At 31.6% G+C, this 16,330-nt stretch overlaps 2 protein-coding genes across 5 annotated transcripts in view; one reads left to right on the forward strand and one right to left on the reverse strand.

Moving 5' to 3' along the window:
• Positions 1 to 905: 905 nt before the first annotated feature.
• Positions 906 to 16,330, reverse strand: part of LOC130636485 (rho guanine nucleotide exchange factor 28-like) — a 49,026-nt gene continuing 33,601 nt past the window's right edge. For all 4 annotated transcript variants that reach the window (XM_057446248.1, XM_057446241.1, XM_057446233.1 and 1 more), the window contains 23 exons: positions 15,956 to 16,026; positions 14,650 to 14,675; positions 13,948 to 14,062; positions 13,808 to 13,860; positions 13,477 to 13,570; positions 12,550 to 12,635; positions 11,879 to 12,004; positions 11,641 to 11,758; positions 11,506 to 11,555; positions 10,851 to 10,901; positions 10,458 to 10,620; positions 10,187 to 10,272; positions 9,352 to 9,488; positions 8,754 to 8,803; positions 8,551 to 8,628; positions 8,118 to 8,191; positions 7,987 to 8,025; positions 7,827 to 7,873; positions 7,704 to 7,732; positions 6,715 to 7,085; positions 6,543 to 6,587; positions 6,159 to 6,193; positions 906 to 2,922 (listed from right to left, as the gene is read on the reverse strand). In XM_057446248.1, the coding sequence (XP_057302231.1) occupies positions 2,619 to 2,922; positions 6,159 to 6,193; positions 6,543 to 6,587; positions 6,715 to 7,085; positions 7,704 to 7,732; positions 7,827 to 7,873; positions 7,987 to 8,025; positions 8,118 to 8,191; positions 8,551 to 8,628; positions 8,754 to 8,803; positions 9,352 to 9,488; positions 10,187 to 10,272; positions 10,458 to 10,620; positions 10,851 to 10,901; positions 11,506 to 11,555; positions 11,641 to 11,758; positions 11,879 to 12,004; positions 12,550 to 12,635; positions 13,477 to 13,570; positions 13,808 to 13,860; positions 13,948 to 14,062; positions 14,650 to 14,675; positions 15,956 to 16,026 (2,248 nt within the window). In that variant the 3' untranslated portion in view covers positions 906 to 2,618. The remainder of the gene's footprint in view (positions 2,923 to 6,158; positions 6,194 to 6,542; positions 6,588 to 6,714; positions 7,086 to 7,703; positions 7,733 to 7,826; positions 7,874 to 7,986; positions 8,026 to 8,117; positions 8,192 to 8,550; positions 8,629 to 8,753; positions 8,804 to 9,351; positions 9,489 to 10,186; positions 10,273 to 10,457; positions 10,621 to 10,850; positions 10,902 to 11,505; positions 11,556 to 11,640; positions 11,759 to 11,878; positions 12,005 to 12,549; positions 12,636 to 13,476; positions 13,571 to 13,807; positions 13,861 to 13,947; positions 14,063 to 14,649; positions 14,676 to 15,955; positions 16,027 to 16,330) is intronic.
• LOC130636514 (ankyrin repeat domain-containing protein 2-like) lies at positions 3,605 to 5,981 on the forward strand. Its single transcript, XM_057446261.1, has 2 exons — positions 3,605 to 3,846; positions 4,653 to 5,981. Exons 1-2 carry the CDS (start codon positions 3,687 to 3,689, stop codon positions 5,117 to 5,119), a joined length of 627 nt encoding a protein of 208 aa, XP_057302244.1. The 5' UTR covers positions 3,605 to 3,686; the 3' UTR covers positions 5,120 to 5,981.

The raw sequence follows: 16,330 nt of genomic DNA on the forward strand, positions 1-16,330 counted from the left end.
ATTTGTATATATAAAAAAGAACATTATTAGGCTGTCTAAAATCTACTACAGCTTTTTAGGGCGCTTGAGATGAAGCACTGTATATATTGCATTTTCTACTGCACGTGCTTGACGTTGAATTACTGTAATGTGTAGTTCGTCCACATCGTTGCTTGTGCGTAGAGATTGGACACTTACAAACACAATGTTCTTAATTTGATAAAATTTCGCCTTCTTTTTTGAAAAACCACATAAGAAACTTTTCTTAATAAAATTACGAAAAAAAATAACGACACCAGGCACTTCAACCTCAACATCAGAGTGTACGAACAAACGAAAAACAGCGAGACTCGTCTACGCACAAAAACAAATAAATGGAGGGCATGAAAGGCATTACTCTTTGAGAAAGACACTGGAGTGTGATGACTGCAGTCAGCTATTTACAAGATCATGCCATCTGACAAGGCACAAGAAAGACGAATGCAACTGGCACAAGACAATCGTTTGTAAAGGAGAAAAAGTGAAGTGTATGCCAAATAAGTGTGTGCGGACACGGAAGAGAACTTTTTATCCCTAAAGAAAGAATGGCAGGTCTTCATTTTTTTTGTTAATACTAAAGTACACTAAAAAAACATTGAAGCGATCATTTTTATCCTACGTTCATCAATTTTATTGGTCTCAATAGTCTACCCGTCTACCCCTATTCACATTTAGGAAATTTTGCAGCCGTGTATTCTAACCGCCCTATAATTAATACTTTGAAATTGCTAAGTCCCTCCCACTATTGCAAAAAATAGCGGTATAACAGTTTAAACTAATTCCTGCTCGAGTTACCTGTGGTTTAAATTATTTACTGGTGTACCGGTTACTTGTATATAACCATGCACTTCGAATAAAACCCACCTGAAACTAATAAAAGAGTTGGGTACGAGGTTTATGATATCATTTCTTCTGGTATTGAAATCATTATATACAAGTAGTAATAATCAGAAAACTGTCTCCTTGTCTTAAAAACTGTCCGCTTAGAATACTAAGCCTAAAAAGTAATTGTACGTCTGAGATGTCAAATGAAGTTCATATAGTGCAACTCCTGACGCTTTTAAAAAAACTACCACAAGATTCAAGATTTTCAATATTTTGTATTAGTCAGCAGTCTCATGTAAAAGATAAACGAAATATAAAATTCAAAGTCGATATATGTAGTAGTCTACAAAATAACTTACTAAAATACTCTATCGTCATTTCCATTCTCTATCGCAGAGTATTTCTTCTTTCGCTTTTTCTTGTAAAAACTCTGCGAAGGAGAGTAAATATGGGAAGATACAAACATACACTTGAAAAAAGAACATATAAAAATCACCTTTGCATAAGCTATGTACCCACATAATACAGCATAATCATATCATAACAAATGGTGTAATACAGACATCCACAACGGTGGAGATATTCACAGCGTTGGAGATAGAAAGTCTATTAATAAATTCCTAGAGAAAGTTTTTTTCACGAACTGGAGAGATCTAAAACGATTACTGTAATTATTCCAGTTACCGCACCCCATTGAAATAGCGCGCATAAAAGCCAGAAAGTATTTTAGCATATTTCCACACTACAAAGGACAATTTTGTTTATTAAATAGAAGGGCGTCTTGGTATATAATATATACTACATACAATTTATTGCGACGTAGTACTTTGATTTTTATACTCCTGAACAGGCGAACCTTTTTAAAAAACCCATAAATGTGTTAGCGTATTGCGCGGTAGACCGAATTACAGTAATTTCAATGCATCTTAGTTTCGTGGTGGTTTCACATAAGTTCACTGGTTTCCACAAGAGACTAATTAAAATAAACTTATAAACATTTAATACAACCTCGTTACCACGCCCTTTTTGCTAATTTTTAGATTGATGATAAAAAAGAACGCGGGAAAGAGGTTCGTAATAATAATAATTATTAATATCCATTACTAAATTGTCATCAAAATATTTCGGTTATTTGAAATATCACCTTTACCGAACTAATACAAAAGCAGTCACAAAATAACCCCCCTGATATAAACATAATTTTTGTTAATTTATATCGCAAATATGATGTATAGCAGGGGGCTGATTGTTTCTGTATCAGTATATAAAATCAGTATAAAAGTATATGTGCACGCGCAGAAGCTAGTCTATATTTCAAAAAAATATAGTATGTAGAACTAGTTATTTTGTTTATCCCGAGAAAACATTATTATCAATTTGGATTCTCATTAGCAAAAACAATAAAATCCTTTCTTTTTCCTTAACGAATTACTAACATTTCAGGAGAGGTTGTCTAAATTTATCTCGGGAAGATTTCGCAAAATAAGATGAAGTTAAAGAAAAATAAAAAAAGAAAGAACTTCTCCCACATGCACGATCTGAATATAAACTACTTTGTTGGAAAGTATAAAAATAAAAACAGAAGAGTTAAACGCAGATCTGTTTTTAAAATGTCCTCCTGCGCTATGATCACTCTAATGCTCCATTTACCGCTCACAGCTCTTCGTCCTATTATAGCGGAGAATACCCACATTAAATTGTGGAGGTAATAAAGCAAACTCCACCGCAGGAAATTAAGTATGGCTGACTGTGCGTGAGCGTATTTATTTTATGATTTACACAAACATGCCATCTTCAGCGTCTGATCTCGTCGTTGGTTTCCCTCCCAACACGTATATACCAAGAGGTTTCAAGTCTTCGACGAGTTGTAAATATTTCATATTCTTCTCCTCTAATTGTTGCTTTACTTTATCAGAGGAGCGCTTGAAATCACGCGCTATTTTGGCGAGTTGTTCTTTGTCATGGCGAGTTGATCGCTCACTGTCTTTTTGTTGCGTGACTAATTTATCTTGTAGTTCCTTCCGTTCTAATTTCAGTTTCGATATTTCCGCTCGATTCTCTTGAAGCTCGAGACGCATCCTGTAAAATAGAAACATATTTCACATTTCCTGCTAATACAAAAATTAAGTGTGGTAACAGTCTGAATACCAGATCCATTCTTACACATTGCGGATATGAATGATTCCATGGAAAAATCGTTTCAGAAATTTAATTGAAGAATTGCAGTTATATTTGTTTACATTTAAAGTCGCCATTGTGCTTTTTTGTTCACAAGAAGCACAATCATTTCGTATCGGAACGAAATCATTCCATTTAGGATAAATTGGATTTCGTGTAAACGGACACTATCCGCTACGAAATTGTTTTAAAACGACTTCTATTCTCAACGTGAGAACATGGCCTAAAAAGCTCTTCACGTTATAAGTATTTTTCTTCAGCGGAAATCAAACCGGACGTTCGTAAGAGATGAACGCATACAAGACAATGAAAACCGGGTCTTATATTTAAATCGCTGTTCGCTAGTCAAATCAAGCTTATTTTGCCAACTGTGATTACATGATGACGTCATTGTTTAAACAAACGCATTTTACGTGGAAACCAGTTGTCGTTTCGTAATAAATATCATTGTAAGTTGGTTTTTATTGACACTTAAAAAACCTGCAAAGTCATCATAATTAACTATAAAAGTTGCATTAAAGGTTTATTTACTTAGTACCAAGGTGGTAGAAACCAGGTCTTAAAAATATATTACGATGATAACAAGAAATAGAGAAAATCACTTTATAACGATTTTAAAAACGAATTTAAGTTACTTAATCTAAAACAAAACACGCCGAGACAACATGCTGAAAAGTTTTTCCAAGCAAAGATCGAAGAGAGAACGGCTTAAGAAATTAGAACCGGTTAATTTTATTGACTTATTGAGTGCTGTGGATAGTAATAATTTTGACGAAGTTGAACGAATGTTGAGTACAGACTTTGATGTGGATCAGAACGTTTTAGGTAAAGACATTATATAACACACTGATATCTTTCAATACGTTTCTCAATACACCATTTTAACTAAGTTTATTATTGCCAAAAAGCGTGATATATGAAAGAAAATGTTATTCTAACCTGTTACAATTTTTCATTATTCCTTGAACAAGTCAATCAATATTTGCGAGATATCTTAAAACTCGATATTTGGTTGCCACTCTTTTCTGAATGAGGAGATTTAAAGACATTTGATGAGGTTTTATCTATTTTTGACAAGACGACGGTGTTCTCATAAATTTTTTTGAGATTTTTAGCCTTTTGATGACAATTTTTAACGTTTTTTTTTTTTTTTGAGAAATTGAGGGCATTTTTATAAAAAGACTTGAAAAATTGAAAACATCTTTCGAAATGTTCCGGAGAACATTAGTGGCCGGAGAACATTAAGGAGATTTTAAAGGTAATGTCATGAGCTCAAATTCACGGTTCTATGCATTTCTTTATTGTTCTATGCATTCCACCACGCAGTCCCGTAAAACTGCAACTGAGAACATTTGATGAAAAAAGGTGAGAAAAACTCTACTTTTAGAGATTTCAAACATGAGGAAAACTTAATTCTAAGGAGTAGTGGCAAACTTGTATAATCAAATTTGCAAATAATGCGCTATTTCACATAAATAGTCTGATAAGCTGTAACAACAATGTTTCTGAGAAATACTTGATTTTCTCTCCTTAAATCTTCCCATCAGCCAACTTTTGTTGATTATTAGTCTAATTACAAAAATTTGCTTGTGAAGAACATTTAAGAAAACACAAACTATTTTTCACCATAGGGACAACGCTTTTAACACGGGCAGCCACAAATGGGCATTTCGAAATGGTAGAGTTGCTGTTAAGATACGGTGCTGATGTAAACAAAACTGTTTTTGATGACACGGCACTGCATAAAGCTGTTTACAAAAACCATACAGATGTCGTGAAAGTGTTGCTTAGCAACAGAGCTGACACGAACGTTCAAAGTAAAAATGGAAATACACCACTACATCTTGCAGTGCAGAAAAATCATACGGACATTGTTGTGAAGTTACTGGAAAATAACTGTAAGGTTATTTTGCAGAACAGATATGGCGATACAGCACTGCACATTGCAGCAAGGACTGGACAAGTTAAAACATTCGGTTTAATTGCAGATAATGGCGCAGATATTTCGATAAAAAATAAACAAGGGAAAACAGCTTTAGACGAAGCTATGGAGACTCGAGGTTTTTCTGGAGAGTTATACGTTAAGTGGCTATCGTGACAAAGTTAAATTAAGATGTGTTTTACTAGTTAAAAATGTCCGAAATTTTGAATTCCCTTTGGACACTACGCCTTACATAAAAAACTACTCAGACCCGTGCAAATTTTTAAGACCAGGATATTTTACAACATATAAGAAAAGTAAAATGTGGAGCAGGTGTATTAACTTATAACAAAATTTGTTCGGGAAGTTATAAAACGAGCTAAGAACAGACTTTTATTACATATCATTACTTCTGTTTTTATTTTAAAGGGAGTCTTGTGTAATACAAGTCGTCAGTCTATAAGGAGATCCGCGAGATTTAGGCTGTCGCTACTTGCAGGTACCTTTTTTGGTCACAGCCAAGTCAGTTTTTATGGTTATCCCATCAATAGGAAATTTTAAAAATAATTTTTTAATAAATGTATGCACAGCGCATACTTTCGGTAAATGTGTAAACAAGTTACGAGTTTCGTTACATCAAAGCATTTCGCTTACGAAACAACTTGGAAACTTGTGGTAAACTGGCATCAGAGAAAAAATAGTAATGTCAAAATTTTTTAAATTACGATCATTTTTTAGACGCCACGCATCATATTTGCGCTACTTAACAATGCATTACTTGAACAAAACTTATGAAAGGTCGAGGTGGAAGCATTAGAGTATAAATAGATGTCATACTAGCAGTTTCAGTAAGCTAGAAAACTATTTCAGGTTAATTTAAGCCAAGCTTATTATCTTAATTTTTTTTTATACAAATTTTATTTGTGCTAGTTGAGAAACTGGCTCATATGAGCTAGAACTCTTATCTCTTATATTATTGTAATTTATTATTGTAGCTATTCTACGTAAAAAAAGAAAAGCAAAAGAGTAACATAAAATAAACGCTCGTGTTTTTAGTGACTTTCTAAAGAAATATGCAACACAGCTAAGTTTTTAGTTACCATTTTGTGTCACAGTTATAACAGCGGTACAGTATTAAAGATCGTGTCGTGATTTGAACAGGAGGTATACTCTCCGTTTATTTAAGACAATAAGTAAAAGTAAAACGACAACTTACTTCCCAATCTCCACGTCTTGTTTACCAGTCACTTCCTGAAAAAAATTTCAACTTTTGTTAGTGAACTTCTTATTAAATCAATTCACACCGCCCAGCTGATTATTATCACACATAGTTAGTCTGTTCGGTAAATATATAACTAGTTATACGATATCTGGTATCAACAAGAGACCTGTGTATGAATTACAATTTGTAAATTAAAGAGATAAATAAATAGACTACATATAAATTGTATAAATAGAACTTCAAACCAAAAACTAAAGGTAAAAAAAACACTGCTAAGGGCTTAAAAAGATATTAAGTAAAGTGACACAATAGCGAAGAAAATTTCTAGCTGTTACAATTACAAATACATAGAAAAAAAACACTGCATGAAATACTTACCACTAGGGCCGATAAATTATCCTTTAAATTTTGGAACAAGCTTATCTAAATACAAGCAAAAAACGTAACTATATAAAAGTATGAAGGTAAAGATTATACTTAAAAGGGGGTCAAACAATCCAAAAAAGATGTTTAAATGAAAATCACGTTATCCATTCAGGTAAGTGTTTACCTGTGATATTGTAGTCCCTATTGTTGATATACTTGTATTGGAAGTAGAAGAAGAAATAGATTGTAAATCTTCCGTTGAGCCGATTGTTTTCGTCCGCCCAATAACTGTTAAGATAGCATTATTTTTACGCGTTTTGCCTAACAATAAGTCTGTCTCTGAAGATTTACTCGATACTGACATACGATTGGTCGAAACGGAACGATTTACGCTTCCAGAAGAAACCGAGGGTTTAATCCTTTGGTCATAACCAGTAAATACATCGGATTTTTTTGTGTTATTGATTGATGTGTTGCTTGCACCAGGTGAAGGAGAGGGGCTAGCTATTGGTAAATCGACTTGTGAGTTGCATAGTGTGGATTCTAGCCGGTTGACTATAATAATAATAAGTAAAATATATATGTAAATTATGTATAAATATTGTATAATGCGAATATATATAATAATTCAAGCTAGAATTAGGTAAGCTTTGAAATGAATTTCCTCATATAAGGCTGCAGGTTTTTATAGCTTTAAATTTAAAGAGATCTAAGGACTTCAGAACTTTGTTTTCACTATAACAGATAGCTTTTTAGGCCGACCAGACAAAATATATCAGGTATGGTGAAATGAAAATATTTTGTTTCGTGCTTGTTTACACTATACCACGTGTTGTATCGTGCGGTAGAAAAGAAAAATAAATTAATAAAAAATATTTAAGTTTCTGTCACAAAGATTTTTTGGCAAGAAGATTTGGCCCTTTTTTCTTTTTTAGGGGAGAGGGGTTACTTTACCACCCGATCATTATATTTCTACTAACTTTTGTTTCACACATAAGCCAGAACTTTTATGACTTTTATTTTTTCCTTATTGAGGATATGTAAAAAGTTTTATTTCAATACTAACACAAAAGTGCGATAAGCTGGTTAGAAAAATTTTATGGAACTTTGTAGAGAGTTGTGAAATTTTGAGGAGGCGTGTCATTGCTACACATCAGAGACTGCAACACATACCTTCAGTTAAACATGCTTCCAGCGTGTCCCTTAAAACAGAAAAAAAATAAGAAGAACGTGTTCGAAGTTACTAGTACATTCTCTTGTTTTTTTTTTTAAAAAAAGAGAGTTTTAAGCGCTAACCTGGCATTGGCTACATCTGTTGGTTTTAATTCACTACATGGTGAGCCCTGGATAAAAACAAAAAAAGTAGGATCACAATAATAAAAGTTGCTAATAAAACTGATCAAAAATAGGTTAAAATGTCTAAAAAATTAACTTAAATAAAAACAAACAAAAATACCTTTATAGGGCCAACATCATCCATTGATTCTATGATGTCCTATAAAAACATTTAACAAGTATTTAAATCAATATTTTTTATCTGCATATCCAGAGACAAAAAGAGTTGCCAATGCCATTTATGTCACTTACTCTCATTTCGTTGACAAGCGAGGTTTTTTCAGATAGCTTGCGGGCTATATTATAATCAGCTGCCTGCAAATTATCTAAATAACACAAGGGAGAGATATTTAATTACAGGAAAAAGAAATGCATTAGTGCTAAATTTTTAGTTGCAATTTCTTGCACATAGCTGCACATGTCCAACCAAAACTCTTTGGATTTTTAATTCTCAAAAGAACTTTTGGATTAAGTAACAAAATTTCTCAACATCCTTGGTGCAGCAGTTTTAATTTTAAGCATTGTAAACAACCAAAAATTATATTGCATACATCCTGAAAATACTGACATATGCAAAACAAACCAGTATTTGACTTATGTGAACACATTCATGTGAACAGAAAAAGTCTGAAAATTTCTGGATTTTTCTGATTTGAAGTCCAGAAAACATAGAAAAATATAATACCAATTATTTCTTTTAGTTTTGTCATTCTTTCTTCTTCTTCTCTCCTTGCTTCTTCCTCTAAGTCAGTTAAGTTATCCTCTGAAAAGCAAAACAAAAAACAATCAGCACTTACACTGGTAGAAAAAAAAAACACAAAAAAAGGAACTAAACATATGACGGTGAAAATACAATGATTAGAAAGTTAAATTTTTATGTCATCATACCTTCTTCTTCAGGGCAAGCCTTTATAAAACCTTGAAGCTTGGGCATGAATCTAAAATTGACATAATAAGGACATTTTTGTGTCAAAGATTTTACGTGTAGGTGACACAAATTTTAACACAACAATATTTGAGAGTAACTAATATAAAACTAATCAGTCATTTACTAGAAAATGAAATTTGCATGTGTATAAATGGATAATGGTCCGAGCACTGTAGGCCACTTCCCCTTTAATAATGGTCATTTTGTTGCAACAACTATTATAGAAATAATAATAATAGTGATAAAAACGATTGATGAAAAAATGGGATTCACAATTTTAATAATTTTTTTATAGAGTGATTTTAAATTGTGACCTGTTAATTTGAACCCATATCTCTTTTCATTATTATTTTATAACTATAAATAAGCATAGTCATATATTTTTAGAAAACCTTTCTGAACATGAAACAAACGAGAAGATTGTACGGTGCTACCCATGCCTGTTCAAGTTTGACGGAATACGAGAAAAAGCACTCTACACAGTACAAAATCTGAATATGAGAGAGAAGGCATAAAACCAACAAGGAAAATTTACAATACTGCCAAATAATAACTTACTCTTTTTTGTCTTTGTAACTATCACAAACAATTTCATAGATCTGTGCCGCATCTTTACTTGTACTAACTAAGAACAAAGCTTTGTTATCTGTTGCTACTTCCCGTACCATTAAATTCTTTAGTGGCAAAACAGGAGCCTGGAAGGAATGATAAATCAATATTTGTAATGGTGTCATAGTTAGGATAGCAATAGTTGGCCAAGTTAGAAGTCAATGAAATGAAATACTTAGCCCTTGTAATTCAGCATTTTAAGTCGGCAAATATATGTTGTCACACTTTCTGCACTTATTTAGGAAACTGTGGCAGTTTTGTAATTTACGTAGGAAAAAGTTTCTCTCTACTTTCATCAGTAATTTATGATTTAATATATATCTTATACAAACATATTTATAGCATTACATTGCACAACGCTTTATTCTTATATTTTCTTTTGTCTGTGTGTGTTATGTTTTAGCTACCCCCTTGAATTAAAATAAAAATTTAATGAAGAAATATATTTATAGTTAATAAAAACTATAAAATAACACCTAAAAATAAATGTTAGCTTTTTTTGTAGTTGAAGTGCAAAAATTATGCTAATGAATTTTTTAGCTTTTAATGTTAATGCATTTTTGTAGGAGGAAACTGAGCTATACTCAATTCAACTATATGTTTTAAAAATATGTCGGCAATTACGTCCGCAAATGCAGAGTGCCATCACGAATTACAAAGGCTGTTAAATTTTCAGACATTGTCTGGGAAAATGAGTTAGATGAAACATTTAGAAGATTATCCATTTTCAAAATTAAGGGTAGTTTCTGTAAGTATCATATCTGCTTAAAAAATAATCTCCTACCTTATTATCTGCAGATAACAACTGTAATTTACCACCGTTATCTTGGAAGAATATAATTTTTTCTGCTAAAACAATCATTCTAGTATCTACGGAAAGGAAAATAATATATTTTTAAAAGGATAAAGCAAAGAGATAGAAATACAAAGAAAAAAAAAGAAAAAATAGAAATAAAATTTACTGATACCAAAACAATAAACAACACAAAAATGGAGAACCTACATACAAATGAAATACTTTTATAAACAAAAAAATATAATAAAAATATGCTCACCATGACTTTTGCTTTTGCCACGCAGTACCGTCTTTTTATCGTATAATAATCGACTACGTTTATGAAATAAATAAGTAGTTTTATAAGTCTTTTTTGTGTTATTTGCACCTTTAATTTCTACCACGTGTTTCCGATCTAGATTCTTTTTGAGTAGTGCAAGTTCCTAAGAAATAACAACCAAATTATTCACAATATGCAAACAGTAGTACAATGTTGGTCCTAATTACCATAATAAATCCATGTATTATGTTACATGTATAGTTTGAGGGTACATAGCTTTCTTTGTTTTATTTAAATGCAACCCTGGTCATAAAGAAAGACGAAAACATGCTTTACATAATGGCGCCTAGGGCTATTAAGTACTCTGTTGGAAAGTATTGGTTGTTAACGTACCTTTTGTTGTTCATATATATTCACAGCTTCATCAACAGCTTTTAGTACTTCCTAAAGACATACAGTAATAATGTGTCGAATCAAGGCAACAAGAGAAGAATAAAGGCCAAGAAACAGAGGTACTTTTTGTTCAGAGCCAGAGAGCAGCATCAGTATTTATTTATATAAACAATTATATGTATATTATCAAGTTGTATAATAGAATGTCTCTGAGTCATCATAATGGAAATTACTGGTAGCCTGCTAGCTTTGCTTGTCCTAATTTAAGTTGTTTTAAGTTTCACTATGAGCTATGAATATAACCCAGAAAGCAACAAAATGTTCCTCTGCAATCTCCAAGATATCTACTGAAAACGCTTTAAATGTTCACTGTTCTTAACAAAACTCAAATTTGAACGCTTTAACACTAAATGTTGTGAGTTGCAGCTAAAAAATGCTAAAATAAAAATCAATTTTTGTAGGTATAGCTGATAAATAGTTTATAACATTTTCCAAAACAAACAAACAAAGTTATGTAAAAACAATAACACTATCCTTAAAATGATTTCCCGCAATTAAATAAATGCTTTAAAAAAACTTGGTAATTGTGAAAAGATAAGATGGGTAACAATGAAAACTGTAAATATTTTATATTTATAAGTTATTTTTGCTTTACCTTCACTAGTTTGAGAGAGTTTTTTAATTTAGGCCAGTCCTCCTTGGATTCTAAAAAGAAGAAGACAAAACATGAAAAACATCTTTCTGTGAAGTGTTGAACATACTTTAGAAATTAAACAAATAAACAGTTTACCTTTGGTTGCTTTTATGATAGCTTCAATTAGTAATGGGTATTTTGTCATTCGAATAGTAACGTACGTGATGCATTCTGGTATAGATAAACGCCTGGTGCGGTCATTGAGTAAACAGTTCTGTAACAAAATAAATTTTGGGTCACGGAAAAAAATCCATAACACAAACAACTTCTTTCAGGCTACACAACTGTTATTTACAGCGAGTGGTCTTTTTAAAAATTATTTTTACTAACTCACCTTCATAAAATTGGCATATTTTTTATCACTTTTTAAATATTCTTTATATATCGATACTGCTTCAAGATGATGACTGCAGAAATGACCGTAAACTTGCTTTAACATTTCTCCACTCTCACCACCAAACTAAAAAAATAGAAGTGACAATCCACGAGAATATATTTTAAAGCAAAGAATGGTTAGCATAAAAACGCAAAGCAAAACAATAAAACATACATAAGATGTTGTGTTATCTGTCATCATTATAATCTAGCTCTTTCTATAAGGTACTTTTAGTACAGGGATGCAAGGTTTTACTAGGACATCCAAAAACATATAAATTTGGTAATTGCTATTTTGGATACCATATTGCTCGATTAAGCATTTTTCGAACAAGTGCCCCTTTTGGCCCCTTTACTATATTTCAATTAGGAAAGCTTTTAACAAAATTACAAAAGAGAATGGTCACTTATTAAAGAGTGGGCGTTTAATTAAGCATTTATGGTAAGTTTTTCTAGAATAAGAAACCAAGATTACTGGTCAGTCTTATCATTCCAGCATTTGTGATTTCACTCACACACCTCCAAAAAAGCCATGAAAAAGCTTATTTTTCCATTTTTTTTCTGGTTAGATTTAGGAAATAGTAAATAATAAAAAAGGACACATTTAAGAAATAAAACGATGATTCTTACAAATTTTTCTAATGTATCTCCTATGTTTTCAATGATATAATTGACACTTTCCACCTGTCTCGTTTTCATAGCAGCATAGAAGCCACCTGAAATAAAAATGTAAATCAATGAGAGATATGAGAGAATAGCTAGTTTGGTATGATAAAGCACAGCAAAGCATAAAAAAATGTTTAGTAAAGCAAAGCAAAGTGCACAGTATGGTACGTAGTTGATATTTTTAAACTAGGTGAATAATCTCAAAGGGAGTTTATGAAGTATAATGTTTTAATAGTACAGGCCATTTCGTAAGAATTTAGGCAGGCGTGCGGTAGATCACATGCCTCAAAAATTCTGCACGTGCGATAAGCGTGCGATCAAAAAAAAATTTTTTACAAAAACATTTCCTTTACCCCTGTACACCGCACAGGGGCTGCTGTTTTGGCGTAAGGAACATACAAAGTGCAAGTTCCAACAATGTACGGCAAGGAATTTCAACCTGAATACGAAGAAGTCGTAAGCAGACTCGTTAATTAAACTTTGTTATTACTTGTGGGGCAAACAGATATTTAAATTAAATTAAATTACGGAAAGTCGAACGGCCGCTAATAATAATATTTAATAAACCTTCGATGAATCATAAAAATTATTATCTAAAAGAATATTTCGTTATTAAAGAAGTTTTTTTTTCTTATTAATGATATTATCTTTTAGTTATTTTAACTTAAATAATGCTGAATTTCTTTTAAATTCTTCAAAAGGCGACCTTACAAAGATTAAAATACTGTTGCATTTTTTTATAAAATCATTAAAATAAAACTCGCAAAGCCGTGTGTGGGGACGTGCGCGTGCGATCGCACGCCTCTCACGAAATGGCCTGATAGTATGCGAATAAATGTAAGAAATCTAGATTAAAATATACAATGTTACAATTAGAAAAAAATCACTTACCATTTAGCTCAATTAAATCATCTATTAGTGGAAATATCTGACTAACAACGTCAGGGTCCATATTAAGTGAACGGACCATTCCATAAGCATAGATCTAGAACAAAAAATTACAAAACTTGGTACGATACGTAGACACATAAGTGCCTGATAAAAAGATTATGTTAAATAGGATAAAATACAAGTGGACATAGACAGGAAAATAATACGTGAGAACATAGCAGGTATGCAGTTTACATTACAAGTCAAGGTCAGACCACATTGTATTTAAGTGTTGTCCGCGTTCTTTCTCACCCAATAATTTTATTCTAGATGAACATTTATGCTGGCTTACCTTCCTCATTATTTGCAGTACACGGACATATTGTGCTTCTGTTTGAATTAATTCTAAACACAAAGACATTTACTCAGATTTAAAATTTAAACACAAAGGTATCTGTAAATGTTTTTTTGAAAGTAAAACTATAGAATTACCATATATCACATCCTGACGTTTTATGTCTTTAGCATGCATTTTCCGCTGCACCTTTTTATCCACGAGTTCACTCCACGTTTCAGGTTCATCCCTAGCATCCAAGTCGGAATCATACTAGAAAAATTGGTTGTGACAAAAACATAAAAAATTTGAACATATGTGGATAGTATGCAAAATATATTTTTTTAGTTTTCAACTAAGTGAGCTTTAATTTCTTCATAGTTTAGTCAGTTTAGGTGACACACAAAATAAAAAGTGTATGCTAAAAATTAATCTAAGTTCAAATGTTTGGCATGCACTTTTCAATATGTGAGCCTTTCCTAAACAGGGTTCCTACTCTTTCTTCAACACAAAATTTGAGAAGATTTGAGGGTTTTTAAGAAGATTTTTGGTGATTTTTGAGGAGCTTTTGTTAACAAAATTGAGGAGAGTTTAGGAGAGAAATTTGCCCTTTTAAAAATGAAGGAACACACAGACTGGCATCTCAATATTTTTTTACAATATTTTTTTGCTTTAAATACAAGCACATCAATGTTTGCAAAGACGAAAACCTAAATTTCAAAAAAACTGAGGACATTCAAGAAGAATTGAGGAAACCTTTGGAATTTGAAGAGATATGAGGAGTCATGAGGAGGCGTGGGAACCCTGCTAAAACTAGCCTTCATACAATTCTACTTTAAGCTTCTTAAATTTTTACCTACCTCTGAATTTTCTTCAGCAATATAGGCTAAAAAAAATACCAAAAAATTTACAACGAAAAGAAACAATATTTCAGCGTGAATCACAGCCTTAGTTTTAAACAGACCTAAGTCCATTTTTCTGGCTCTTGAGAAGCACTGTTCAACTTTGGTTTTATAATTACCCTATATTACATTCTTTTTATCTTAAGGTTACTGTAACTCCCGTATAAAAATATGCATAATAATTTTTAGATAATTTACTTTCACCATTGATATATAAATGTTGTCGTAGAAAAAATCGTTAAAAAAACCAAAGTTAACGATTATGCATATGAGCTTTCTCCCTGAATAATTCTGAACGCCTGCACGCATATTCAAAATAAAAAAAAATAATATATAAACAAAAAAAAAAAAAGTAAATAAAAAAATATAAATAAATAAAAAGTATTGATAAATTATAAGGGTTTTTCTGAGCCTACTCATAAAGTCATTTTTTTCCTTTACAGTAACCTTAAAACAAAAGCAAAACTTTCAGTTGTGCCACAGTTATGCCAAAACTTATTTTATGCATATTTTAAAAATAACGAATTTTTACACAAGAGGACTTAGGCCCTATAGCTTAATATGGACTTTTTAAAAATTTATCATCCATTTTGTGATCAAATTTAAGGGTGATTTTTATAATTCTCAGGTCATGCCATCTCTTGAGCTCACGCAGTAGAATTCAAAATACTAATTGACTGCGTAGGAATTCATTTTGGTTTAATAGGTTTTTTTTTTTTAAATTTTAATTTCATTATGGACATACACATATCTACATACTGTTATAACAACCTCCTCTGTTATGCTTTTTTTTAATGTTACAGAAAGACTACGCTGATTGCAATAATAATAAAAATGATTTTTAATAATTTGATAGTGTCTCCGTGTTTGGGGTTCACTGCTCATGAACCTTGCTTTGTGAACATCTCCTATCCTTTTAAAATAGCTATAGCTTTGCGTATTGTACAAAATAATGAAGGTTCTTCTAGTGTACCTTTTGAGGATAAATTGTCAAAATTTTATTACGATTTATGCAATTGCACAAGCAACAAACATTCCACACAAGCTCAATTTTATTACTGATAAAAACGGGATTAGGCCTCTTTTAAATTAGGGGGTAGGTTTTTTTAAACCTTTTTTGGCGGTGAAGGAGGGACCTAAAATTCACAAAACTTAAATTGTTTGTTTAAAACTAATGGTGCATAATACATACAATATTAGGAAAAAAAAGTAAACAAAATTCTATGAAGTTAATCAAACATCAAAAGTTTAAAAATTATTCTACCTGCATCAATGTCATCATCGTAACTAGATTTATGGATAGAATCAAGCGATGTACATGACCCAGCCAAATTTCTAAATAAGTACTAGCATTAATAATATCTGGAAAAAAAAGCAAACATACAATGAAGCATCAAAAAAGCGAAAAAATAGATATTTATTAATCAACACCATAATTCTTTAGAAAGTGCGCAAATAGGTGATCGGTTTAAAATCGCAAAATTATGAATAACTGTGGCAAGAAATTCTACACAAATAACAAAAAAAATATGTTAAGTAGGGACTTATAAAATAACAACAATTTTATAAACATATTGCGTACTGAACACAGCTATGTCAATGAACAACAAAAGCAACAAATATTGACTAAATATAAATA

This window comes from Hydractinia symbiolongicarpus, chromosome 1, assembly GCF_029227915.1.
Source record: "Hydractinia symbiolongicarpus strain clone_291-10 chromosome 1, HSymV2.1, whole genome shotgun sequence".
NCBI lineage: Eukaryota > Metazoa > Cnidaria > Hydrozoa > Anthoathecata > Hydractiniidae > Hydractinia > Hydractinia symbiolongicarpus.

Bases quoted from the DNA above. Each gene is read 5' to 3' on its own strand.
- LOC130636514 (XM_057446261.1), top strand. From the start codon at position 3,687: ATGCTGAAAAGTTTTTCCAAGCAAAGATCGAAGAGAGAACGGCTTAAG. The intron at 3,847-4,652 runs GTAAAGACATTA...TTTTCACCATAG, and splicing joins TGTGGATCAGAACGTTTTAG to GGACAACGCTTTTAACACGG.